The sequence below is a fragment of the Aquarana catesbeiana genome, linkage group LG01 (assembly GCF_042186555.1).
Source record: "Aquarana catesbeiana isolate 2022-GZ linkage group LG01, ASM4218655v1, whole genome shotgun sequence".
NCBI lineage: Eukaryota > Metazoa > Chordata > Amphibia > Anura > Ranidae > Aquarana > Aquarana catesbeiana.
The window spans coordinates 780,677,088-780,704,897 of NC_133324.1; the positions used below are offsets into that span (position 1 = coordinate 780,677,088).

At 41.6% G+C, this 27,810-nt stretch overlaps 1 protein-coding gene across 1 annotated transcript in view; it reads right to left on the reverse strand.

Moving 5' to 3' along the window:
- GPM6A (glycoprotein M6A) overlaps nucleotides 1-27,179 on the reverse strand; it is a 350,691-nt gene extending 323,512 nt beyond the window's left edge. The window contains exon 1 of the mRNA XM_073606557.1: nucleotides 26,892-27,179. Within this exon, the coding sequence (XP_073462658.1) occupies nucleotides 26,892-26,895 (4 nt within the window). The 5' untranslated portion in view covers nucleotides 26,896-27,179. The remainder of the gene's footprint in view (nucleotides 1-26,891) is intronic.
- Nucleotides 27,180-27,810: the final 631 nt, after the last annotated feature.

A 27,810-nucleotide genomic window follows, 5' to 3' on the forward strand; every position in this document is an offset into this window, starting at 1 on the left:
GGATGAAGTGGAGACTTTCTAGAAAGTATTGTCTTGAGTAGATCAGGGATGAACAAATCCCAAGAGTCAGGTAGTGATGCTCCTTAAAAATTACAGCAGCGCCTAACTTTTGAGGCTTTCTCTAGTGTTGTCAGAGGAGATGGCGCCTGATCCCGATGGCTCCTGGATTGGACATACTGGCTAATGAATTCCATATTAATTAGTTCACCCCTGGATTAGACGATTTGTAAAGGGAAGTCTGCGTTTTTGGGATGGGGGGAAGGGGGGCTTGGGTTTGTATAACTGTCTTCCTTATTTTCTATGCTTTCATGCGTATTAGTGGTTCAATGTTGCTGCTGTATTTGTGAGTTTTTTTGCTTTTCAATGCGTCTGATACCCCAACTGTACACATACAGTTTGCAAAGTAGAATTAGTGTGGATTACAGCAGTGGTGTTCTGCAGCCCCGAGTGCAGAGCCATGTTAGGGCATGGGCTGGTGTTTGTGCTGCTAAGCTTGGCTCTGCAATACAGCGGACATCGTGAAAAAATGTTCATTGAAACAACATTGTGTAGGAAGAAACAAGTATATAATTTAACCTTCCCAGAGCATAAGACCAAAATATTAAATTTACAGAGGTGCTTTCAAATGTCACTGTTTCTTACATTTTTTAAAAATCCTTGTAAAAAAATAACTGTTGGTAGAATTATGCAATCTCTTCTGCCAGTGTTAAAGTTTGTTCCATCCCCCATCATTGTTCATTTTGCTGAACAGCTTACATACCTCCCAACTTTCTGAGATGGGGAAGAGGGTCACCTATTAGCAAAAAGTATGTAGGCAAAGGACACACCCATGTCATACCCCATTACATGGGAAATTAATACAGTAGTACCGTGGTTTACAAGCATAATCCATTCCAGAAGAATGCTTGTAATCCAAAGCACTCGTATATCAAACCTAGTTTCCCCATAGGAATCAATGGAAACTCAGCTAATTCGTTCCAGTGTCACTGCTAGTGTATTCAGTACCGCATGTGGCTAGAGGGGGGGGGGGGCACCAGAGACACTCAGAAACACCCGGAGATGCTCAGAGACCACTCGGAGAAGCTCGGAGACACTCTGAAAAGGAGTGTTTCCGAGTGTCTCTGAGCGTCTCCAAGTGCCTCAGAGCGGCTCCGAGTGTCTCCGAGCATCAATGGCGCCCCCGCACCTCTGGCCACATGCGGTGCTGCACACCCCAGTGGCTTGAATCCTGCTCTTCTTGCGAGACAACACTCGCAAATCGAGTCAGGATTTAAAAAAAAAAAAAAAACAGCTCGTATTTTGAAGCGCTCGTAAACCACGTTACTCGCAATATTGATTAAACCCAAAAGTGCTTTTTTTTTACTACTTGTATTACTTTGTACTGGCTTTACAATTTTACAAATAACAACAGTTGAGAAAATGGTTGAAGTTCAGCACTGTAAAACACTTTTTAATATATGTGTATGTGCAGGAGAAGAGTGCAGAGGGTGTGATGATTGGCAGTATGTGCAGGAGAGGAGTACAAAGGGTTTGTAGGGTATGTGCAGGAAAACAGCGCAGAAGGCATGACTGTACGTGGAGGAGTGAAGAGGATATGACCAGGGCCATTTTTAACGTGGGGAAAAAGGTCCCTTTACCCCTTGCCAAGTTATTGTTGTGGGGTCCAAAGCAGCTACTTCTTGCGCCTGCACTCAGGGCTGAGACAAAGGGGGCAGGAGCAATTCAATGCAAAACTGCAACAGGGTGCTGAGTGCTGGAGAAGTCCCTGCGCTCCTCTTGCACCCGGCCAGCACTAGTCTAGAAGACCTATGTAACACTTCACTGTCCAGCAAAGTGATTTCCATGCGACAAATGCTTTCTAGTCCTGGCCCCTGCTGAGACTTACTCAGAGACTGGGACAGGAAGAGAGTACAGTAGCGATGCAGGGAGGGAGAATGTATGTTGGTCAGATCTGATATGAGTAATGAAAAAAGCAGCAGGCAGTCCGCTTAAATATTGCTTGACATATTGACAGTATCAGTCATAAAGCTTTTCCTGAGAACTAGACTGGGTAAATGGAAATTTGATCCTCTTGCGGGACTTTAAAGGGGACACCTACTCATGAGTAATAAAGAGTATAATAAGGAGTATAGATAGTATAAGTTTGGTTGCAAAGATTCAGGTATTTATTGGAGTATAGATTTAGGTAGGTCTAGGGTACAACAGATGAGCATACATGGGATACAGGATGCATCATACAAACATGAAAAATAGCAATACAGTATGCAAAGATCCACAATCATAGAACTCCGGTATATATGGAACACACATACGGGGAGTAGCCGACGCGTTTCGAGATAAACTCTTCCTCAGGGGTCTCTGATTGGAATCAGCAAACAAAGAGGTATGTCTCTAAATCAAAAAGACAGTAATAAACCAATTGTACGGTAATGTATATTCAAAATCAGCATCAACATAAAAAGTATAGCTGTTGTGGTACAGATGTGTAATATGCATACATGATAAAAAACAGTGAGATACTGACCATATTGTATTGCTTGAGAGGCATGTATTAAGGTACTGTATCCATAAAAACATTCAAATGGAGGGGGGGTTTTGGAGGGGATAAAACACCACTGGACTTCAGTGTAACGCTCATTCCCATTCCACGTCGGGCAGGCCTGGTGTACCCAGACCCAGCGGAACAGCCAAGAGGATACTCCCCAACAGAGGGCATCAGAGAGCCACCGTGGAGTAGAGTGGTCCTGGGTGAGCTCCAATCTGTAGGGGGCAAAGAGATGGGGAGGGGAGTGTTAAAACCAGATAGGGGGTATGTCTCAAGGGGGGGTAGGTTATGTGAGTACCCCGGGTATGAGACCGGACATGTATGTACATGATATGTGAAAAGAGTATGCGAAAAATATACCTGGAGGGGGCCGTAAGAGCTTATGCAGGCAGGAGGCTGTAGGTCTGTAGAGGATCTGGCCCGGTGAGCAGGCGCAGTGATCCTATGTAGTGCCCCGGTTAGGTGCCACCCAGTCTCCGTAATAACTCAGGTGCCCCAAGAGGGGGGTGGATTGGGGGATGCCGGCTGTATGGGGGCAGAGGAGATGCGTGCTCAGCCAGGGGTCCAGGCCAGGGAAGGCCTGGGAGGTCTGGCCTGCAAGATAGTAGAGAAGTGGGTGAGGAAGGAGGAAGGGTGGGATGGTGGTGTGTCTGCCGAGGGGAGACACAGGGTGATGCAGGATGGCTTGTTACCTTAGTCGTTGTTGGTAATGGTGAGGCGTGGCGTGCAGAGGTGCAGGATGCCATGGAGTAATGGAGTCGGTATAGCGTCAGAAATAGTGTGGCCGTGCTCGTGATAGGTCGTGGGCGCAGCCAATAAGTGGACAGGTAGACGCCCCCCGGGCCTGGGGCACGTGCACCAGTCCCCCTGGAAACCGCGGCCAGAGAGTGACTGAAACCCCAGGTGCGGTGACGTGAGACCCCGGCGCGATGAGGTGGGTCGCACGGGGGCGGGGAACTGAGACCCGCGGCGCAGTGATCGGAGGTAACCGGATCAGGATATCAATTCAAGCCCTCCGGTTAAGAGAGGGCCACCTGCAGCGAACGATGTCGCACCAGGCGGCCCCCCTGCGCCGAGTGGGGAATAGCCTGCCGCCCTGCCAAGATGAGCAGCTACATAATAGCTACATAATAGCCTGCCAGTGGCCCAGGATGAGGAGGAGGAACGAGTTGCAAGAGCCAGTGGGTGGAATGTCCGGAATTGTACCAGGAGAAGTACACAAAAAGAAGAAAAAGGGATAGGGCCAGGACACTGGAAGGGGGAGAAACAAAAAGAGAAGGGGGGGTTTGGGAGAGAACCTGTGGATATAAACAAAAATGGGCATATTGTAATAGTATATGTATTAGCATACCCAGAAAACATATGTACAATATACATATATACAAGTATGTACATGTTTAATAAAATATATATATATATATATATATATATATATATATATATATATACAATAATTATAGCACATGAGGTAATGGACACGTGGGGGTGGAGGGGTACCAGGCCTATGAGGCTGGCCCAGAGGGGGAGGAGAGGGGGGATTTTTTAAGGGGGGATTTCGTCGGGTTCCCACTCTGAGCCCCCGATGAGAAACCCTCCAAGAAAGGTCTGAAGGATATGCATGTGTTGAGTCCCGGGGGTTGGGTGGCTTTTAATCTGAAGATCCACCTCTGTTCCAGCTGTAGGAGTGTTTTATTCACATCTCCTCCCCGCATGCCAAAGTGTACACGATCGAGGATTATGAAGTGGAATTTGGGGCAGATGCCCTCATGTACATTTGTAACATGACAGCCAAGAGGTAGATTAGGGTTGCAGGTTTGCATGGCCGTGATGTGTCTATAGGCCCTGCGCCAGAACTCCTGGATGGTTTTCCCTATATAGAAACATGTGCATTCACATGTAAGCAGGTTTACTACCCCGCATGTTTTGCAATTCACGTAATGCCTAGGCCTCAAGAGTTCGCCATTGGGCAAAGTGACATTCTTGGAGGTGTTGAGAAACCTGCAATAGTTGCAACCCACACATCGAAAGGTGGCTTTGTTTTTGAAGGGGTCATGTCTGCCCCACCTTTGAATTCACTACAGACAAGCTGGTCTTGGAGAGATCCAGCCCGTCTGTAGGTGAACGTCGGTGCGGGGGGTACAAAGGGGCCAATGGAAGGATCCATGGTGAGCATGTGCCAATATTTGGATATGACTCTCTTGATAGCCGTGTGCTGGTTAGAAAATCTCGTAATGATAGAGATAGGTTTGGGCTTAAGTTTTTTGGTCGAGGGATTGTACAGTATGTCACTGCGTGTTCTAGCACATACCCTCTTGTATGCTTTTTTTGAGGCATGAGTTGGAGTATCCCCTCGCACATAGGCGTATTTGTAGGGTCTTGGCCTCTTTTATAAAGGTTGCGTCATCAGTGCAATTCCTTCTAGTGCAAAGGTATTGACTGTACGGAATGGAGGCAATGAGTGGCTGAGGGTGAAAGCTGCTGGCATGGAGTATGGAATTGCCTGCAGAAGATTTTCTGAACAGGCTCCTGCTGAGGGATCCATCACTGTCCTTGTGGATGGTGACATCCAGAAAGGTGATCGACTCCTGGTCCCAGGTCATGGTAAATGACAGATTGAAGTCATTGTCATTGAGTGATTCAAGGAAGGTAGGCAGTAATGATGCTGGTCCATTCCACACAAGGAGAACATCATCAATGTAGCGGTACCACAGAGCGATATTCTCCACGTATGAAGCGACGTGAGGGGATTCGTGTATCATGTGTTCCCACTCCCCCAGGTACAGGTTGGCATACGATGGGGCACAGAACTAGACTGGTGAACTCCTTGGGGAGTGTAGGAGGATTTGTAATGGGGGGTGGAGTGAAGAGGTTGAATAATTGATGCCATTAGCCATTAACCACTTGCCTACAGGGCACTTTCACCCCCTTCCTGCCCAGACCAATTTTCAGCTTTCAGCGCTCTCACACTTTGAATGACAATTACTCAGTCATGCAACACTGTACCCATATGAAATTTGCGTCCTTTTTTCTTTTTTCACACAAATAGAGCTTTCTTTTGGTGGTATTTAATCACTAGTGTTTTTTTTTTTTGTGCTATAAATAAAAAAAGACTGAAAATTTTGTGAAAAAATGCCTTTTTCTTTGTTTTTGTCATAAAATTTTGCAAATTAGTAATATTTCTTTATAAATGTTATATATCTTTGGTAAAAATAACCCTAAATAGTGTATATTATTTGGTTTTTGTGAAAGTTATAGAGTCTACAAGCTATGGTGCAAATCATTGAAAATTGATCACACCTGATCACACCTGATGTACTGAAGACCTATCTCATTTCTTGAGACACTAACAAGCCAGGAAAGTACAAATACCCACAAAATGACCCCATTTTGTAAAGCAGACACCCCAACGTATAATCTATGAGGCATAATGAGTCTTTTGAACTGTTCATTTTTTTCCACAAGTTTCTGGAAAATGTGGAAAAAAAATGAAAACGCATTTTTTTTCCACAAAGTGGTCCATTTTTAAGATATTTACAACACATAGCATGTACATAGCAAAAATAACACCCTAAAATACATTCTGCTACTCCTCCCGAATATGGCGGTACCACATTTATGAGACTTTTACACAGCCTGACCAATACAGAGGCCCACCATTGAAGTAGCACCTTCAGGCGTTCTACAAGCATAAATTACACATCTAATTTCCTGACAACCTATTATTTTTGAAGGCCCTTATATTTCTAACACATAGCATTTACATACCAAAAATTACACTCCAAAATAAATTCTGTTGAGGAAATGGTAAAAAAAGTATTACCTGTGGTTTTAGTAGTGTCCCCAGAGGAGAGAATTGGTGCAGGCAGCAGGCAGCAGGCAGCAGGCAGGGATGTGCTTAGCAACAATAGTAATTATCCAGGCAGCAGGCAGGAATATTGTCCATAGTCAGCACAAGGATATCGTCAGCACAGCCAAAGCATTTGTCCATAGAAATTGTCCAGGCAGAGACAGCCAACACAGCCATAATATTGGTCCTGGTACACCGTTACCTCCCTGCACTCATTATTGTACCACTCTCCAGCCCTTCATAAACATACTTCCTCTTGCTACAGCTAATTATTTCCATAGTCCAGGTAGCAGGCAGAGATGTGGTCAGTTTAGGCTGCAGGCAGGGGGGTGGCGGCAGTAAGTCAGCAGCAGGCTGAGGGTCGCAATCAGGTAAGACCTGTGCACAGGGGCACAGGGGTAGAGGCTTTGACCCACCCAAATCTCCATGAAGCCTCTGGACTCCAGACCCTAACCTGGAAATTATGAAACCCGGAGACAACAAAAAAAAATAGTTTTCTCCATCCGGAAAAACATTTCTGGAGCCCCTCACATGTGAGATCCCTGTGTCCTACAGTAGCAGGGCAACAGATCAGTCCAAGCAGTAGGCAAAAGCATAGTCCATAAAACAGGCCAGGGTCAGATGACGTGCAAGCAGTCCAAGTGGTGGGCAGAAGCATAGTTGATAAAACAGGCCAGGGTCAGTTCACATGGAAGCAGTCCAAACAGTAGGCAGAAGCGTAGTTGGTAAAACAGGCCAGGGTCAGTTCACATGTAAGCAGTCCAAACGGTTGGCAGAGGCATAGTCAAAAAACAGGCCAGGGTCAGTTCACGTAGAAGGCAGTGGCATGGTTATTTGAGGAAGCATGGGAAATGGTCAGCACAGATTATGAAAATGGGGAAATGGTTAAGAATATGGGCTAATATTTTAGGGATGAGTGATATAGTCTGAAGCATTCACCAATGCAAAGGCTGGGTTCGGAGGGACACTGGGGACAATGGTAGCTGGTATCTCTTCGAAATCCTTTATTTCTGCATACTCTACATCTTTTTTGGTATCTTCGGCCTGCTTCAGATGGTGGAATGTGGTCCGGGAAGTGGCGTTCATGAAGTCGGCTAACAGCATCAGAGCGAAGGTTTTCTGGGGGGGGGGGGTCTTTGATGGTAGATTTCGGTGGATTTGGTGTAAATTATGTAGGCATTATAAATGGCCAAATGAATTAAATAGAGTGCTACTTTCTTGTACCAGAAACAGGACCTCCTTATTGCTAAATAGGGCTGAAGCATTTGGTCGTTGAAATCCACCCCCCCATGTACAGATTGTAATCTTGTACACATTTTGGCTTTACAATGGGACCTTGTCTTCTCTGAACTTCAACTGTAGTGTCGTCATGGATGGTGGACATCATGTACACATTCCTTGTATCCTTCCACCTCAAGGCCAGCACTTTGTTGCATCTCAAAGTTGCTCTTTCTCCCCTTCGCAATTTCTTATTTACTATGGCTCATGGGAAGCCCTTCCTATTCTTTCTGGAGGTTCCACAGGCCAGGGTTTGTGTGAGGTATAGGTGTTTGAAAAGGGGCAGGCTGTTGTAGAAGTTATCCAGGTATATGTGGTAACCTTTCTTCAGCAGTGGGTATGCCAGGTCCCATACAATTTTACCAGTTGTGCCCATGTAGGCCGGGCACTCAGGGGGCTGGAGCTGGGAATCTCTTCCTTCGTATATGCGGAACGCATACAGATATCCCGTGACTCTCTCGCATAGCTTAAAAAAATGTAACTCCGTATTTGGCCCTTTTGCTAGGAATGTATTGTTTTATTCCTAGCCAGCCTGAAAAGGGTACCAGGGACTCATCTACTCATATATGCTTATCGGGGACATAGAGTTCTGCAAATCGTTGGGAAAAGAAATTAATGAGTGGGCAAATTTTATATAATTTAGCGTAATTTGGATGAGGGCACTGGGTGTTGTCACTGAAATGAAGAAAGCGCATTATCATCTCGTATCAGGACCTGGACATTACGGAAGAATAAATGGGCATGTGGTGGATGGGTTTGGTGGACCAATAGGCATGTCCTTCATTTTTTTTTGTAAGCCCCATGTTTATGGTGAGGCCCTTAAACACTTTGAACTCCTCCAGAGTCAAATCCTTCCACTCAAATGGATGGGCGTATGAAGATTGGGGGTTGTTGGCAATATGCTGCTGGGCATATAAATTGGTCTGGTCAACGATGAGTTGCAGCAAAGTGTTGGGCAAAAATAAATGAAAATCGATTTCAGAAAAATTTGGGGTATTGGCCTGCACACCTGGCTGTGCGGTGAAAGGGGGAATTCTTGCTGATCCTGAGTCGGAAGGCAGCCATGTTGGATTGGCAAGACCATCTGGGAGGTATGTAGCGGCCCTGTCTCTTGGGGGACGTGGCACTCCAGCGCTGGTAGTTGGAGTTCCTGTGCTGGCATTTGGGCGTGATGCTGCGGCAGTGCTGGTACTGGGCATTTCTTGTGGCCTTTCGCTGGCGGCAGCTCTGGTACTGGGCCTTTGGTTTTGGGGTCTATCGCTGGCAGCAGCGCTGGTACTGGGCCTGGGAATTTGATCCTGGGGTATATTGCTGGTGGCTGCCTGGTTTCCAGAGAGCCGTGCTCTTTTAGGAGGGATCTATTCTTCCTCTGATTCATTTGCCGATCCACTACTATCGATCGGTTCAAATGCTGAATTTGATTCACAATCGGAATTGGCATTTGAATCTGATGAGAACTCCCCGCTGCTCTCATCAGTCATGGAGAGGATCTGGAACGCCTCCTCACTTGTATAGAATCTTTTGGACATTTTTTCTGATGGGCTGTGCGACGGGTGACAAATGACGGTCACTGATGGGTGACAGGTGATGGGTGACAGGTGACGGTCACTGATGGGTGACAGGTGATGGGTGACAGGTGACGGTCACTGATGGGTGACAGGTGACGTGTGACGGTCACTGGTGGGTAGCAGGTGACGTGCGACGGTCACTGGTGGGTGACAGGTGACTTGTGACGGTCACTGGTGGGTGACAGGTGACAGGGACAGTCACTGATGGCAGTCTCTGATGGTGACTGGTGCACTTTATGGGACTGATAGGTGACAGATGAGAGTCATGGATGGGTCACTGATGATGGTCACTGATGGCGGTCACTGATGACGGTCACTGGCGATGGTCACTGGCGATGGTCACTGGCGATGGTCACTGATAGGTGATAGGTGCACCGCTGACGGCAGTATCTGACGGTGACAGGTGCATTTTGTGGGCACTGATGGGTGACAGGTGCACTTTGTGGGCACTGATGAGTGACAGGTTCACTTTGTGGGCACTGATGGGTGACAGGTGCACTTTTATAAGCACTGATGTGGTGACTGATGTGACTGTTGGGTGACGGCTGTAATGGGGGGGCGATGTGACAGGTTCTCTTTTATTTGTTGTGTTGGTGCAGTACAGTATAAACACAGATCGGTAACTCACTGCTCCTGGCTCTTCTCTCCTCACACTGGAAACTGTGTGTGAGGAGAGAAGAGCCGGTAACAGCTAGTAACCGGTCTTTGTTTACATTTAGTGAACGGCTGTTTACCCTTGTCGGTGGCAAGCAGTGTTCCTGGGAACACGCCTCCACCAACATGACCATGCTGTGCGCTCTCGGTCGCGCGCATGCGCGGTCTAATGGGAATACCCATTTGTGATCGGCCGCAATGTAATTGCGTCCGATCACATGGTGAACAGCCATAGCCAATGGCTGTTCACCCCTGTCGGTGACACGCTGTGTCCCAGGGACACGGCGACAGCGACAGAACAGGGCTGCGCGCATGCCCTGTGTGAATCACCCACCATCATATGACGGCAGCCCAGAACAAGAGCCGCACAGCTCCTCCGTCATGTGACGATGGGCGGGCAGCAACAGGTTAATGTGCAGAAGGAATGGGTTAACGTACTGCCACTGGTCACTATTGCATTAGTGACCAGTAGCAGTTAGTTAACCCCTTTGTGCTTTATTAGTGGTACCAGTATCAGTGTTAATTAACTTCTTTATGCTGCAGGATGAAGAGTTTAATAAACAATGCCACGGGCCACTAATGCAGCACAAATGAGTTAATTAAAACAGCCACTGTCCACCAATAAGGAGGGATGTTTTAAATAGCAATACCACTGACCATCAGTGTACAAAGATTAACCACTTCAAAATTCAGCCAATTCTAACATTCATTATTCATACCAATCAGTGAGCCCTAATGATGTGCCGTAACCTCTACCAACCAAGTGGTAAAGATGCACAGTAACCTAAAGCAACCAATCAGGGAGCAGACATAATGTGCAGTAATCTCTAGCAACCAATCAGTGAGCAGTAATGATGTGCAGTAACCTATAGCAACAAGTAAGCGGTAATGATGTGCTGCAACCTCTAGCAACCAACCAGTGATTGGTAATAAGCTAAAGTTTTTTTTAGATAAGTCTATGTGTGTGTTAGTTTTTTGGGATGTTGTGGTGGAGAGCGAAATGTTGTGGGGGGGAGAAAATGTTTGTCCATGGTCCAATCAATATTAAAGACAGCCTTGGATATAAAAACAGGTAGCATGTGTGGGAGAGGAGTGAAGAAGGTATGATGGAGAGTAGTATGTTCAGGAAAGGAGCGTGGAGGATATAATGGTGGCAGGTAAGTGCCGGAGAGGAGTGGGAAGGGTATGGCAGCATGTGCTGGAAAGGAGTGGGGTGTGGTGGTGGCAATTATGAGCAGGTAAGTGTCGTTGGTAAAACAGCCAGAAGTATGAACAGGAAAGTTGTATGGAAGGTATGATGACCGACAGTATGTGCAAAGAGTGCAGAGAGTATGATAGCAGGCAGCATATACAGGAGGGAGTATGATGGCAGGCAGCATGTGCAGAAGAGGAATGCAGATGTTATGAGAACAAACAGTATATTCTAATTTCAATTGAGAAAACCACTGCAGACTATCTCCATCAGGTAGCTGAACAACAAACACGTGGCATCCATGAATATCTATATTGCATGCAAAAGAGTTGGAGGAAAACAATATGATGCAGTAGATTTTGGCATTTTCAGTGTTTGAAGGTCAAACTAAATATTTCACTTTTTAACTGGATAAATTGATGAGTGAGAGTGAACCTCCACTCACCTCAATGGATAAATGAATGGATGTCAGCCTCCAAATCTACAATATGCCATCCTGACTGATGGATTTTGAAAGCCTCCATTCCCATAGACTGTTGCCTTGATCTCAGCCTGCCACTAAGAGCTATCCTTCCCAGCAAATTAAGCAGGCAATCCACCACTCAGCCACAGAAAAGACAGCCTGTTTTGAAAAATGTGAGGAAGAGTTAGAACCTGTGTCAGTTTTTATTGTTCTCTGTGTGTCCAAGCTGGCAGGTTTCAAAAACAGCCTGTGTCATTGTCTGCAGCTGTTGCCACTGGGTCTCTGCAGGATCATTCTGCTGTATCGCATCTGGCTTATAAAACTGCTGGAGGCAGCACACTCCATGACTGGAAATGTCAGATACCACTATATTATTAAAATAACAACAGTTATGTACATGCAAAAAACCATTAGCGCAATTTGCAATGGATGTCTTCAAAACTAAAAAGTAGAAAAGTTAAACAGGCATATAATGCAACAGATATAACCCTAAGACACAGTTAAGACAAGGGAATGGTATATACAGTAGTTCCACTCATAAGTTTGGCTGAATATTTGACACATTCCTGTCTTAAGGTGTCAGAAACATCTTTTCTTCAAGTGTCGGTAATACAAAGTTCACTATCCAAAAGGCACAAGCAATACAAGTGTAGCACCCCCTAGTGTTACTAGAGTGCTAGAGTTTTTGTGTTAGAGTAGGTAAATTGTGTTTTCCTTGGGTTGGGCAGAGATCCAGGGAGAGCTTGTTGACTCACAGGCAGCATCAACTGAGACCTCCCCCCTACTTCTAGAATGTACTGGAACCTTCTAGAAGAATGGGGGTGGAATGGGTGAACTCAGGCCTGGGCTTGGGTGCGGAAGGGACCCCTCTTTATGACACACAGGGGGATCCTGACCAGGAGGCACAGGAGCAAGGAGAGGACAGCGGGTGAACACTGCTGGGCAAATCTCCAGAGAGGAAGTTAGCCACGTGGGCTGGTGAGTAATACAGTCGGAGGACTAAGAGTCATGCCTGAAGGGAGTCAACCTGGGAGGACTGTGGAGAAGTAGCCAGGAGGGCTAGAGAAAGGGGCAGCTGCAGCCAGGCGGGCTGGCAGTGCCTGAAGAGGTGGTGCTGGGAGCAGTAGCCACAGAGAAGGACAGATAGCACCAAATAACTAATTTTTGCTACCCCAAAGGGGCTCGCGGTCCCTGCCTGCAAAGGGCATTTTCTATGGTCTGAATACGCTCCCATCAGACCATCCACAAAGTGCTAGCTGGTCCTGGGAGTAGTAGTTCTACAAGCAAGTTTGTGCTGAGGGTAGAAGAAAGGAGTGTGTATATACCAGATGTCTACAGGTGAAGTCCCAGAAGAGTTGTTTTGTTGGACATTTTCTTTTCTTTCTCTGCAATAAAAGTGGGCCAACAAACCCTTAAACGGTACAACTGGCATGGTGTCTACTCACTGGTGAGCATTACACTAAAGATAAACAACCCCCAGACATTGCAGCCCCTATAACTCTGCTGCCCTAGTCACTGACCTACAAGCACTTTAGGGTAAATACAGTCATGACTACATACAGTTGCTCTCACAAGTGCCTAAACACTTACAACCTTGAGGTCAACCAAGCTTGAAGCTTGATTCTGAGCCACCAGTTTTGCACTGACAGGGAATAAATACAAATAAATAACAGCACACATATCTTTTCCTGCACTCCTTCAGGGTAGAGATTCAGCTCAATACAAATACATATTGCTGACTGGTTTTGGTTAGGATATAAACACTTTGGGACATATTAGTAACACATTTATAGACCCATTGGCTGGTATATGTTTCATAGTACATTTGCTGGGCTAGTATATATGACGACCGGAAATTCTCCAACAAATAACCCATCAACAGTGGGATGGGAAAACATCCTTTGCAGGGATGATAAATTTGCAGGGCAGCAGCTCTCCATAGTGCCAAAAATATTTACTTAAAGGGCAACAGGGCCTACTTAAAGGGCAACAGGGGTGTGCCAGGCAATAGAGTATCAGAAGGTGGGGGTGTGCCTTAGATGATAACATTAACCTGCATCTTATACAGCAATAAAGAACAACATTTATTTTAAAAAATCCATAAATATGAACTCAATGAACACATTCGTGCCCAGATATCATTAAAACCTAGATGCCCAGATCAAATTTAGCAGCATCAATATGCATCATTTAACTTGACTAAAACTTTATGACTATATTGCCTACCAAAATAATTTTACCTACCCAACTTATTATTTAAGTTGAAACCATGAATGCTTTTATGAGAACACTATGGCCCAGGAACACTTGCATGAGATCACTATGAAAGGCCGTAATTAATAACTCCATCATTTTAATATAACACTAAAAGATTAGGATTAGGCTATAATGTTTAAATTGGCTATTTCCAGTCTTAGTCAACTTTGATTTTAATAAAATGTGCATACATTAATTTGTTTTATTAACATGATACTAACATGATACTATTTTATCATTTATATTTTGTAGGAATATGGGATATTTTAATGTTGTCTATGCATCAATAAATGTATTTTTTTTAATGTAGTTTTGATAAACTTTTGCCAACTCTCATGGGTGTACAAAATGAACATCAATTCATTGCATAGGTTCTGTACTTTTAGAAAATATATGATATGGATGGGTCTATTACAAATTTTCAAAATTGAAATGTACAGTATATGTGAAAAAAATATGAAAAGTATATATGGGAAATCGAAAAATCATCTCTACCTACTTAGGAAGAGATATGATTAATGTCTCAGGGAATGCTGAGGTTCTTTCTTTAAAAGGCACTGTCTACAGTCACTGACAAAATGTACATATCTGGTACAAGCCTGAATGTGGGCAATGATGAACTTACACCAAAGCTGTAAATGCCAAACACTTTTCTGAAGCAAGTAACTTATACTTTCAGATCAGTAACGACTGATCTGAAATAAAACATTAGGATTAAAGCAAAATTATTACAAGTCCAAGGGATTTTACACAGAAAATAACGATTTCCAACAAATCATTGTTCAAAAGTGTTTACAAGGTCAGAAGGCGTATTTTTCATTAATATATTTATATAATTGCTCTTTAAAATACCCAAGTTAAATTTGGAACATTTTTATTAAACAGAGTACGCAATACTTAAAAAGAAATCACTAGGGGAACTCATTTACTGAAGGAATAACTTTTATGCTGACCTAGAGAAACTTGTATTCAGTTCAAACATCCAATCAGATTAAAGTGAATCTGTCAGACTGAAGCAAGATCAAAGTGTTGTAGAGCACACTGAGACATTGCAGAAATCCTGTATACTTTGTAATTCATTCTGTCCTTGCCAAAAATTAGCAGAAATAACATCTATGTAGATTCTGTATAGATTTGGAGCTCTTGACACTGTGCCCGGACAGTGTAGATAATTACTTAACATGGATGCGCCCATGCACAGGATCTAGTAAAAACATGTTATTGTAAAAGGAAACTATAATGGGTTTTGATAAATTTTATTTTTTTAATGTATAAAATTCTAAAATAAACAAATGCTTATTTTTGATAATAAAGAAATAATTGTGGTAATATAAAAAAAAAATGGAAATTAATATGGGTGAATCACCATTCAATTATAGCACCCCATCCATTCTAATTCGACAAACTGTTTAAAAAAAAAAAAACATTGTTTCTATGTCTAAGTTGTAATTTTATGTTTTACAATAAATTTTATTGCTTTTCAATAGATAAAACCAGTATAAGAATGACAAATAATATAACAACTGGCAAAAAAGCAACATAGTATTAAATGCATCATACAATACATGAATAAGAATAGGAGCAATTAATATATAACAAAGTGAAAAATGTAAAATTGAACAGAAAAGATCCAAGTCGTAGAGGTTAGGTGAATTAGGATAATAAAAATATAAAAGTAAATGGATGAAAAAAAAGTAGTGAAGAGAAAAGAGGGAAGGGGGAGGGGTTAATAAGAGTAGAATAAGAAGGAGGTAATCTCATGTGAAACCAATATTGGTGTTGACAGTATTAGTTGAAATAATTGGTCAGGGAGAAAGAAGGGAATGATCAATATTCAAGTATTTGATATAATCAAGCCATGGTTCCCATATTTTTTAGAATTTTGTGTGGTTATCGTTGAGGATAGAGGTCAATTTTTCGTGAACCATAGTACCTAAGAGGCAATGTTTGACTTCAGAGAAGGGTATTGACTTCTGCTTCCATGCTTTCATTTACAAATATTTAGATGTGGAATAGGTTTGTGTAGGAGACCAGCCCAGGGTTTTTAATGAGAGTGATATGAAGAATTGAACATAATAGATCATATACCTTGGTCCAGAAATGGGAAACTACAGGACATGTCCACCAAATATGTAATAAAGTGCCACGGTCAGTACAGCCTCGGAAGCATTTGTGGTGAAGTGTCACGATTAAAAGAGGATATGCGATCCGGGGTTATGTACCAACAAGACATTCATTTACAAGCATTCTCTTGAGCAAGTATATTAAGTGAACATTTAGAGTTGGCCAGCCAAATAGATTCCCATTCCCGCATATCCAAGGTGGATTCAAGATCATGTTCCCATTTTTTTTATGTAAGTTTAAGTGGACCTAGGGAGTTAGTAAATGATGTGTAGAGAGGATGTGTAGAGGATGTAAAGGATGTGTAGAGTAGACACTAGTAAATTAAAGGGATTAGGAAGTGAAGTATGAGGGGATGAAATACACACTAAAATGTCATCTGCGAACATGATTATTTTGTGGTGAAAAGTAGACAGTTGAAGTCCATGAATGTCAGAATGTTTACAAATGGCTATTGCCAAAGGTTCAAGTGCTAAGATGAATAAAATAGGAGAAAGAGGGTACCTTTATCTAGTGACTCGATGTATTGGAAAGGAGTTAGAAATATGACCTGCATATTTTATAGAAGCAGATGGATGGGTATATAGGGCTGAGATCCAGGAAAGTAATTGTTCTTTAAAGCCCCATTTACGGAGAGTATAGAAGATGTAATCCCAAGAGATGGAGTCAAATGCTTTACAGATGTCAAGAGAGAGTAACATTACAGAGTTAAGGGTAGGATTTTGCTAAGTGTATCAATTGGATCGCCCTGCAAAAACTGTCTCCTGCACCCCTTAAAGGGATGAAGCCTACTTGATCTTTATGTATTCGTTTTCCTATGAAGGAATTCAGTCTATTCGCTAATATTTTGGCTAGTAATTTAACATCAATGGTCAAGAGAGATATAGGTCTGTAAGAATGAGTGTCTGTATCAGATTTAGGAAGCATAACTATATTTGCTCTTAGGGAGTCAGGGGAAAATGTTTTGCCCAATTTAAAGGTTGTTGAAAGTAAGCTGTGAATGTATAACCATCTGGACCTAGGCGTTTGTGGATTTTAAGACTATTGATTGCAAGTCTGATATATTTCGGTTGTAATGTCTGCGGGTAGAGCAGAATGTGTTTCAGTAGGAATAGCTGGGAGATGTAAATTATGGAAAAAAACATCAGCTTGATATTTTTGGAAAGTTATTGGAACAGGAATACAATTGAGAAAGATGAAATTGAAATTCATCTAGGATTTCAATCGGGTTACTGGTGAATCATTTTTTTCGTGTATGTAGAGAAAGAGGAATTGTGTTAGATGAGAAGTAACGTAGATGTTTGGCCAACATAGTCCCTGGTTTATTACTTTGGGCATAGAATTTTTGATTAGACCAGCGTAATTGTTTTTCAGAGGAATCGGATAGACACAAATTAAGTTCTGTACTAGTTTTATCAAGATGAATTTTCATTCGAGGGGTTACATTGGTGAGATTCAAGAGCTCTAGTATATTGTACTTCTAGTTTTTTTTTATGCTGGTTTCTTTCTCTACATTTTTGTTAAGCAATTTTTATTAGGTGTCCACGGAGGAAAGCTTTGTATGTTTCCCAAATAATAACTGGAGATGAGATAGATTTTGTGTTGAAACGAAGGTATTCGATAGTAGCAGAATGCAATTGTTCCAAAATTGTGGGGTTAGAGAGTAAAGAGTGATTTAAGGTCCAGCAAGAGGATTTAGGTTTATTCAATAAAGAACGACAATTAATCACTACTGGATCATGATCTGACCAGGATACAGTTGGGATGGAAGCTGTATTCAATTCTGGAAGGAAAGTACGATGTATCCATATATGATCAATTCTAGTATAAACATTGTGAGAGGAGGAATAATAAGTATAATCCTTAGCTATAAGGTGTAGTACCCTCTATGCGTCAACAAAGCCTGATTGAGAAAAGGGTGTAAGAAAGCGTTGGGAGTCAGAGTGGCTTGAGAATGTTGGTGTAGATAATTTATCAAGAAGAGGATGAGTAGTTACGTTGGAGTCTCCACAAAGAAAGATGGTGCCTTTGGCATGAGAATTAAGTATGTTGAGTACATGAGAAAGAAAAGGAAGTCCTTTAGTATTGGGAGCATAGTAGCTAAAAATAGTTATGTCAATACCTTGGAGAGAACATTGCAAAAGAAGATACCAGCCTTGGGGATCTAAAATAAATTTGTTGCAGGAAAAAATTATATTTTTACAAAAAGCTATTAGGATGCCTCTCTGTTTAGTAGAGGCTGAAAATGTGTAAATCAAAGGGTAACAAGGATGGAAGTAGGTGGGAATTGAGCTGCTAGAGAAATGTGTTTCTTAAAGGCATGCTATATCATTTTTTTGAGAATTAAAGTAGTTAAAGGCCATTCTCCTCTTAATTGGAGAATTAAGGCCTTGTACATTTAAGGTCAAAAGTTTGAGAGCCATGAAAATGAGTGGATAGGATTTTCTAAATGAATTTGCAAGGATGGCAATATAAGCACATTATGTTCAAACTTATGGAACCAAATGGGAGGAGTAAGTAAGAAATGGAAAAGCATAGAGGGAAAAAAGAAGAAAATTGTTATCAAGAGAAAAAAATGGAAGAAGAAAAATAACAAAACAAAGTAGAGACCAGGGTCTCTGTAAATGCAGAGTTCGGGCAAAGGCTAGTACTCAAAAAGGGGACGACAAGTATCATCCATCAGGCTAGGGACCGAGATTTATAGAAAAAGGTAAAGAAAAGTAGAAATAATTCTGAAAGAGAAGAGGTGTGGTAAGATGTGAAGGCATAGAAAAGTTTGTGGTTTGATAAATAAACATTTTGTAACAATCAAATCTATTGCTTAAATGCAACATTGTAATATTATTCTAGCAATACCGTTATTTGACATTGGCATTTGCATAGAATATTGTTTATATCTGTGAAGAATGTGTAAATGTTTCTGTATTTATAAGTCAGATGCATTCAATTCATCAGCAGTAGATTTAATAGTCTAACAATATTCCTAGTAAGTTATCTGTGAAAAAAAAGGTAGGGAACTTTTAATAGTTTCAAAAGGATTACCAAATAAAATAAAAAAAGGAGTCAACTATGTGTGTTAGTTATAGAGGCAGTCAAGTCAATAAATATATAATATATCTGTTCTATATATTCAGAGGAGTAATTTATTTAATGTATTATTATTGTATTATTTTTTTTTATGATCAAGAGGGCAGCTTTATTTGCTTAGTACAAAATCATGCTTTGCTTTTTGCTTTGCAATGGTCCTCGACATTTGTGCACCCTCGCACCTTCTCACAATCCATGTTTATTAGGCAGCTATCTCACTAAAACAATGCACCCCCCTGCATGTATGATATCTTATCTCAGTTGTTAAGAAAAAAAAAAAGTGCACTGATCCACCAAGAGGATCCTTTACTCCTACCCGGAAACAGTGGTGATGTGGGACTTAGTTTGGGGATTTACATTGGTATATTTGGCTTCACACGGTAAAGGGGAAAAAGCCTAATAGAAAAAGATAGTGGGTATTTAAGTCAAATAATGAAGAGGTAGAGAAAACATTTTGGGAGCCCAATGGATCCAGCAAATTATGCATTTTATTTTCCTATTGTATTCTACATTACCAGTACAGTACCACTACATTAAACTCCCACTTAAATTAATATTGTATTGCTTCATAGGCAGAACAAATTTCATTTGTAATTATTTTGTATTGCCAAGCAGACAATAGACCTTGCAAGAATAAACTGAACTGGGTGACATTCAGAATAACTACATAAACATACACTGCTATGCAACAGGAATGCTCTCAGCTCAGAAAAGAACTTTTTATTAGTGTACAATAAAGTTTTTAACAGATGCTGAAAGACAGACACATAAAATGTCACCTTGACTAGATAATTTATCCCTCATACAGGATATAGAAAAGTCTTTATCACAAATGTGTATAAGTGGCCGCTATGTGAAAGAGATTAACAAAGAATAGTTATTTACATAGTTTAAGCAATATTTTGGACAAATAGAGTTTTGATACGCAGCCAATGTTTCTTTATTATTACTTGGAGTTAAAATAACATGTATGCACATTTTTAAAGTTTTCATTTTACTTGAAATTAACCCAAAAACTATTTTCGGTTTTCATAGAGACCCAGAGCAGACAGTTGGTATTCCTAGATTGTTACATTAAAGCAATAACTGCACCAAATCAAACATGGATCAACCTATTCAAAAAAGATGAATACTTATCTTTATAACTGGGTAGTATCTTCAAAAAAAAAACTATATTGCAAATCTCCAGTGGCTGTTGGTATTAGACACTTCTGGGTGTGTCAAACACCTGGTCCCTTTCCACGCACTATGATTCCACCCTCTGTTTTCTACATCACTACTGTATCTTGTAAGGGTAGATAGAAGAAACCAAAATGCAAGCTGCAGTTAGGGACAGTATTGCTTTAAAGGATAAGTTCCCCTTTTGGAGCATGGAATCAGTGGTGGCTGGTGCTCCATTTTTTTGGGGGGGGTGGCAAACAAACCCTTTACCCACCCCCCCACACACGCTTGCCAGCCCTGCTCGCCCGCTCTCCAGGCCCGCTCACAAGCCCACCAGCCCCGCACTTACTCCATCCAGGTTTCGGGTGGCTTCAGCAGCTTCTCCTCCCGGCCAATACGGTCTCAGGACCTGCTTTCTGTCCTGATTGGCCAAGAGGAGAAGCAGGAAGACAATAGCGAATTTGATTTGCTATTTTCACAAGATGGTGGGCTCAGTTCTCTGCGCCCTGAGCCCAACCTTTTTGAAGCCAATTAGAGCCTCAGGCTCTAATCATGTGCTTCACAAAAAAAACCTGTAGAACTCTATGCATCTGGCACCCCGCATGGAGATTAGGGGCCGGCGCATAGAGATTAGGGGGCGGTGCCCCTGCGCTCCTTATGGACGGGATGCCACTGCATGGAATTTGTTATACCTATATTTAGGGTATAACATGTAACCTACTCCATATCTGCCTCCCCTGCACCCCCCTTTTCCCTACCCCTGTGACAGCAGATGAGAGATCCTCTCCACATACCCTCTATCACGTTTTGAGAACAGCACAGTTGCATGGGGCTCTAGCCGCACAGCCACATCATTCATTATCAGCAATCTTTGAATGAGAAAACTACAAATCCCCTCTATCACCACAACAGACAGGATTGTAGTTTTTAATTAACTATGAGGGCACTGATGAGACCCCTTGTAGTTCATTGACACTTCCCCCAGTTTTGTAACTGTCTGCCTGTATGAAGGTACGGACATGAAAGCTGGAAGCAACGTTGGCAGGAGCAAGACATTGCACCTGCGATCTTCTGATTATGCTGCAATATTCTGCAGGGTCCTCTAAAAAAAGTAATAAATTAACTTTTTTTCCTGCAAAAATATGTGAATTTATTATTTTTTTTTTAAAAAAGGGAACTTAGTCTTTAAATTTCCTGTTATGGGCAAGACACGGGAAGTAGAATAAACTACTGGGAGTACATATACTTCTTTAAAAGTCATCCAACCTAAGTTAGGAAATAAGACTCTAATAAACAAATGCAGAAGGTAAATAAACCAAATAAACTTTTAAGGCTTCAAGATACCTGGTGGAGATTTTGGCATTCAACCAGTGGGCTCAGATTCACAGACTTCATAATCTTGTTTATTATAGGTTATTTCCATAATTTTGTGATAGTGGTCTATCATAGCAGCCACTCCTTTACATTAAGGGCAGTTTTCTGCTTCCAGTATTTAGCAATAAGACTCATAACCATTTTCAACAGAAATGGCATAAGAAGCTGTTGCAGTGACCAATAGGGTACAATAAAACCAACATAAGAAGGCTAGCTATATCATAACTTCCTAAGTAAATATTACAAGTGAATGGAAATACATAGGGTAATTTGGTAACATGTTAATATAAACATATCATATGAGCATATCATATGATTTACATACAGTAATACCGTATTAATATATATAACTTAAAATAAGTAAGTGACAAAAAATGTAATATAAACAACAAATGAATATAAGTATAACATAATTGATATACTGTATATTAATAGCATATGCATAATATAAATAATATAAATGCATAAGTAAGTAAGATGTGAGTGGAAATACAAGGGGGAGTTGTTTCATTGAATTTAGGTCATTCACTGAATGCAAAGTTTTAGGAAATGAATAGCAAAAATGCTACAACATTTCACATTTGGTTTAAACAAACTCAAATCCCAAAATATTGCCTGCAGAAATTATAAATTTCATCTTTCTTGCACTGAAAAATAAAACAATAAATATACTTTAATAGGTAATATTTCCACTTTGTTTCAGTTAGCTAAATGTGTTTCCTGAAGTATGTTTCATTTATTCAGGTCATACTATCACAAATAGTAGTTTGTCACATACAGCTGGACTTGTTCTGTACTGTTGAAGGCATTTGCTACATCCAAGTAGTTTCACCATACCTCCCAATTGTCCCTGATTTGAAGGGACTGTCCCTGATTTGGAGCAATGTCCCTCTGTCCCTCATTCCTTCTCATTTGTCCCCATTTGGTCTGATCTATATAGTTGTATATAAAATGTACTTTTTATCTTTCAAACAATGTTTCCCAGCGCTAAACCTTTCATCTAATTTCTAAATTGCTGCATTTGTACATTTTAAAAAGCCAATATAAAGGAATAGTAGTGGTAAAAAAAGCACTTGTGGATTTAATTAACCTTTTTTGGGGGTTAATTCTCCTTTAAGGGGTGTGGCAGGGGGCGTGTCCTATGCCTAGATACATTTGCTAGTAGGTGTCCCTCATTCCCATCTCAAAAAGTTGGGAGGTATGGTTTCACATCTCTTATGAGTGTCAGGAACATACCTCTGCATACGTAGCCACACAGGTAACTCAGTCACCTTCACCAAATCACAGTGGAATGTGTCAAGGGAGATGTTGATTATCCAAGAACAAGATAAATTGTAAGCATGAATGTGAACACTGCTCAGGTCAGTCTCCCATCTCTGCCTCTACTATCACACTAACTAGGTGCTGGCCATCATGGATTCCAATAAGCAAAGGAGGTCTGGTTAGTCTCACATCCAGTAAAATCACCTTTATTACAGCAAATCCATAAAAACAATTCCAAAACACAAATAGAAGGGAACAGCATCACCAGCTAATGCGTTTCACGCTCACTTAGCGCTTAATCATAGCTCAGTAATAAAGGTGATTTTACTAGATGTGTGGCTAACCAGACTATCTTTGCCTATAAGATAAATTGTAAGCTTAAATTGTAAGAGAGTACTAGGCCATACTATCTCGGATGCAGACAGGAATAAAACCTTCCTCCTCACTTTCAAATCCAGTATAGCCTCCCATACCCAGGAGTGGAACTATAAAATCCAAAACACTGTAGTACAGAAGCCTAGCATTTCATTCCATCCATCCCTGATCGTTGTTGGCGCTGTGACTTCCAGAGTGGCACCCTCCTTCATATTTTGCGGTCATGCCCTCGCATTCAACCCTTCTAGCGTCCGTTGTTTCAACTCTGTGTCAGGGCTGGGCTCAGCCCTTCCTTCTCTGAGCTGACCGCTCAGCTGTTGGTTAATTGCAAGCTCCTATCGCCCCACAGTGACTCACCTGTTGATGATATTTTGCTTGTCAGTCCTCCTTACTTAAGCCGTCTAGCTCAGATGATCTCTGCCTTCGCCTGGTCAACATCACAGAGATTCTCTCCTGCGTGTCTGTTAAAGACTTGCTTGGCTGATGTTCCTTCTGGCTCCAGACCCTGCTTGCTGTTCCACTACGCTGATTCCTGACTTTCTGGCTTGTCTGACTATACGTTCTGGTTACCGAACTTTGACTTAGTTTTGACTAGGTTTGTTCTATTTACTTTTATTATTATACAAGTGTGATTTAACTGTACTTCTGTCTCAGTCTGATTCATGGTTTCTGACACTCTGACACTTAATTACAAGTCGCCCCTGGCCGGAAATGCCTCTGCAGACTTGCAATAAACCAAACAAACCTTTGAACTAGGGATGCACTAATACCAGTTTTTTAAGACTGAGTACAAATACCAATAGTTTTTCTCAAGTACTTACAGATACCAATTACCGATACCTATTTCCAGCCCCAGTTTACATATATATATGTGCATTGGATGCATTTTGAACTGCATCCGATTCGCATGCATGTGAACCAAAAGGCTTTTCTATGGAGCATATGTGCAGACCAGGTGCAGTGTGATTTCAAAAAGAGTCCGGTATGATTTTCAGTCCAGTTCAGGTGCGATTTCCAATGTCATACACTTTAACAATTCACACCTGAATCGCACTTGAACTGCAAAATGAAGTCGCACGATATTGGTTTAGTATTGGAGCAAGTACTATTACAAATGCTTAGTATCAGCGCTGATACTGATAGCAGTATTGGAGCAACGCTACTTTTAACCATAGAAAGAAAAGTCAATTCAGTGCTTGAGCTACACTTAATAGGTCTTTGCCCCTTGGGGCATTTCTCAGCCCACCCCTTGTTTCATCCCACCCTCTTTGTCTCAACCACAAGGATAGACTTTCCATCTCGTGGCTGATCCTTTGACTATGTTTAACATCAGAATTCAGGGAATCCATCCAAACACCAAACATCCGGAGCTCATGTCACACGAGAGCCCTGCTCACCTGGCACATGATAACTGAGGGGGGACTTCTCTCACCGCCAGGAGGGCGATTTCTGTCCCCTAACGACCATCTGCCTCTGAGCCGACCAGGTTTGCACAGTTAGTTTCACTTCAACTCTTCTTAAGTCTATAGTTAAACCTAACCTGTAGCATTCATTCAACACAATTTTTCTCCCATTGAGACAATGGTGAGGCAAAGATTCCTTTGAACTTTACTAAATTTCTTTAAAAGGTTAAGAGGATACAACATTCCATGAATTGGTAATTTTTCAATATAGGAGACATGCATAAGGATCCACAAATCTGTCAATAAATTGCATTAAACAGCTTTCCAAGTCCTGGAGTTATAAGAATTGTCCAACTAGTTTCAAAAGGGGTGCTGTGGTGCTACTTTCAGTGCATACAAATGCTCTTTGCTACCAGGCATCCACTGGTTCCCTTAGCATCCCTCAAGCTCCAGGGGGACTACTCCCACTAAGAGGAATGACTCTCTCCTCATGCTGATGACATTCCAGGACCCAGATTGGCTCCTCCCTCCATAATATAAAAGCAGTGGGCTGAGCCAGCCTGAAAGGCACGCCTCTAAAGAGGAGGTGTTATCTTTATGGGGGATCCTAATTTGACCCCTTTCTACATCTGTGTCCTCTTTTTAGATTTTTGGCATTTGGCTTTAAATTGTATGCAATTTACTTTGCAAATATGCAGTATTGTGAGCTTGTTAGTGGTTAAAAATTAAAAAAAAGCACTGTACAATGGAATATAACCGAACCAGCAGGCTGGTGTATTGTACAAGCATTATGTATAGGCTATAAAGGGCATTTATAGAGGGAGATATGGAGGGGGCATTTTAGGTGCCTTTGATTAAAAGAGCACCTATTGTTTGTTGATCTATTCCAGATGCAGACAATAAGTAAGACCAGCAAGTGAACCACTAATACTATCCAGAAAACACTGCAATGGTTCAAATTGGAAAAGTCAACCTAAAGTATATTCATCTGTATCCTATATAATTCGCTTCAGAAATATTTTTACAGTTCAGGATGGGTGTGTCTGTTCCTGAAATCTGTTCTGTATACCTTATGTACACTTTATCACTCTTTCTGTTTGACATATCACCATTCGGATTTAAGGTCCCAATGTAGATTTGTAAATTAAAATGTAGCAAGTATGTGAGTAGCAGCACAACAAAGATCCTAAAGTGGGTGGGTTTGGGAATACCCATCCTGCAGTAAAAACATAAACAAATTAAGTTCCTAAATCATCAGCTGTTTTTTTTTTTTTTTAAACATTTCCTCTTTCCTTACATACACTATTAGGCCAAGTGATGTCATTAATAAGTCTCTGTGTTTTGCTATGCAATGCAGACAGATCATTGCTGGTGGGAGGGGCCAACAGAATGCTGTACATAGCATTCATGAAAACATCACAGCATCCCTGCCTCATTAGTCTTCTAAAGAGTCCTCAGTCTTGATGCAAGCAGTGATCTGGATCTTGGCAGGAGTTATACAAATATGAAAATGCTTTGATGGGTGTATGTCAGATTGGAGGGATGGGCATTGCTAGGTGGGTTGCATTTGCATGCAGACCACTCTAGTCCATGCCCACATGTGGTAGCAAGCCTCCATGATTCGAAGAACTGAAATCCAATGAATGAAAGGGGTGAGCCATAGACAGTCAGGCTGAGAAAAAAAAAGAAATAGATGATGGTGAACATTCTCCATCCAGGAAATGTGGTAGGCTCTATACAACTTGCTGCAGCATCTAAAGAACACTGTGAGAAAGTCACTGTAATCAAAGTTAGCACTTTCAGTACCAAAGCGAACACCTGTTCATCTTTAATTAGGGGCCTTTGTCAGTTCCCATCAGCAACACTATCTTCATGACATTTGCATGTTCTTCGAGGGTGACAATTCCCCAGGTGCTCTGGTTGCACCTGACCATGTCTGTGTACTATTACTGTTGAAGGATCACTAGTTTGGTAAGCCTCCTTAGTGAGGATTTGTGGTTGTATGCACTCCTTAAAGCACTGTGAAATATGATAATGCCTTACAATTGAATAAAATAAATCTTAGCACACACAAACGTAAGCCGGAGACTTTAAAAGTGCCCATTGACGTCAGGACCATGGTTGGGCTACAATGTTATAACATGACACAACACTCAGTACAAAGTTTTCAAACATCACTATGTATAGAACAGAACAGTAAGGGGTTGTGTGCAGGAAATCAGCAAGCCTATATAGATTTCCAGGGAATTCATAAAAGGAATGTGCAGCATAATATAGTTATTATGTCAGAACTGTGTTACTCACCCATTATCACTTTCTCACAGCCAGTTCTTGTTTCATTCAGTGCAGCAGCAATGTCAGTTGGTTTTGTTCCTCTTTAGAAGTCTCCCTTTGTCACTTTTTCTTCTGTCGGAATATTCTATACCTGTATTTTCTTCCAGATAACAAAAGCCTTATGTGAAAGTCTGTCTTGTCTTGGAAAAGAACTCATACAGATGAGCCCAGCCTTCCAGCACTGCAGCGACTAGCAATGGAGTTGAATGCCGTTTCTCTTCTAGCAAATGATTCCCAGGAAGTGACTGTCAGCTTGAAATCTTTAGAGCAGAAAAATCCAGAGGGGGTGGTCTACAGTGTGTAGTTAGAAATGCTAGTTTGTTCTATATAAACACCCTACCCTCAAGGATGTTTTATGATGGAAAATCTGATACTTCTGATTAGCAGGTCTCAAAATGGCAGGGAATTGTCAAATGAATGATTTGATTTATCCAAAACTAGTCACATTTTGACAATGGCTAAAGGACTCAGGGTGGGGGTTCAGTGCATCCCTTTTTACATTAAAAAGCTCATAGGTACAGTACAGGAAACATCTGGAGATAAATGACAGACCATTATAGTCATATCATATGTTTTTGCCATTAGTACTCCTAAAAACTGTACACTTGACTTTAAACCAGATACGTAACTTAATGAAAAAAAGAAAAAAAACAGTTGGGCGTCCTTCACAGCACATTAGATGCAGAAAAGCATGTAGGACCCTTTAAGGGAAGGTTCCACCCTGGCTGTTGTCATGGAAGTGCCTTGTTACTCAAGGTAACTGAGTGAGAAATATATTAAAGGGATAGGAGGAGCCTTTAGGGTGGTGATGTAGAGGAGGGTCAGTTTGAGGAAGACCTCTTAGAGAGTGAGAGAAAAAGATATAGAGAGACAGAAAGATAGCAGCCAA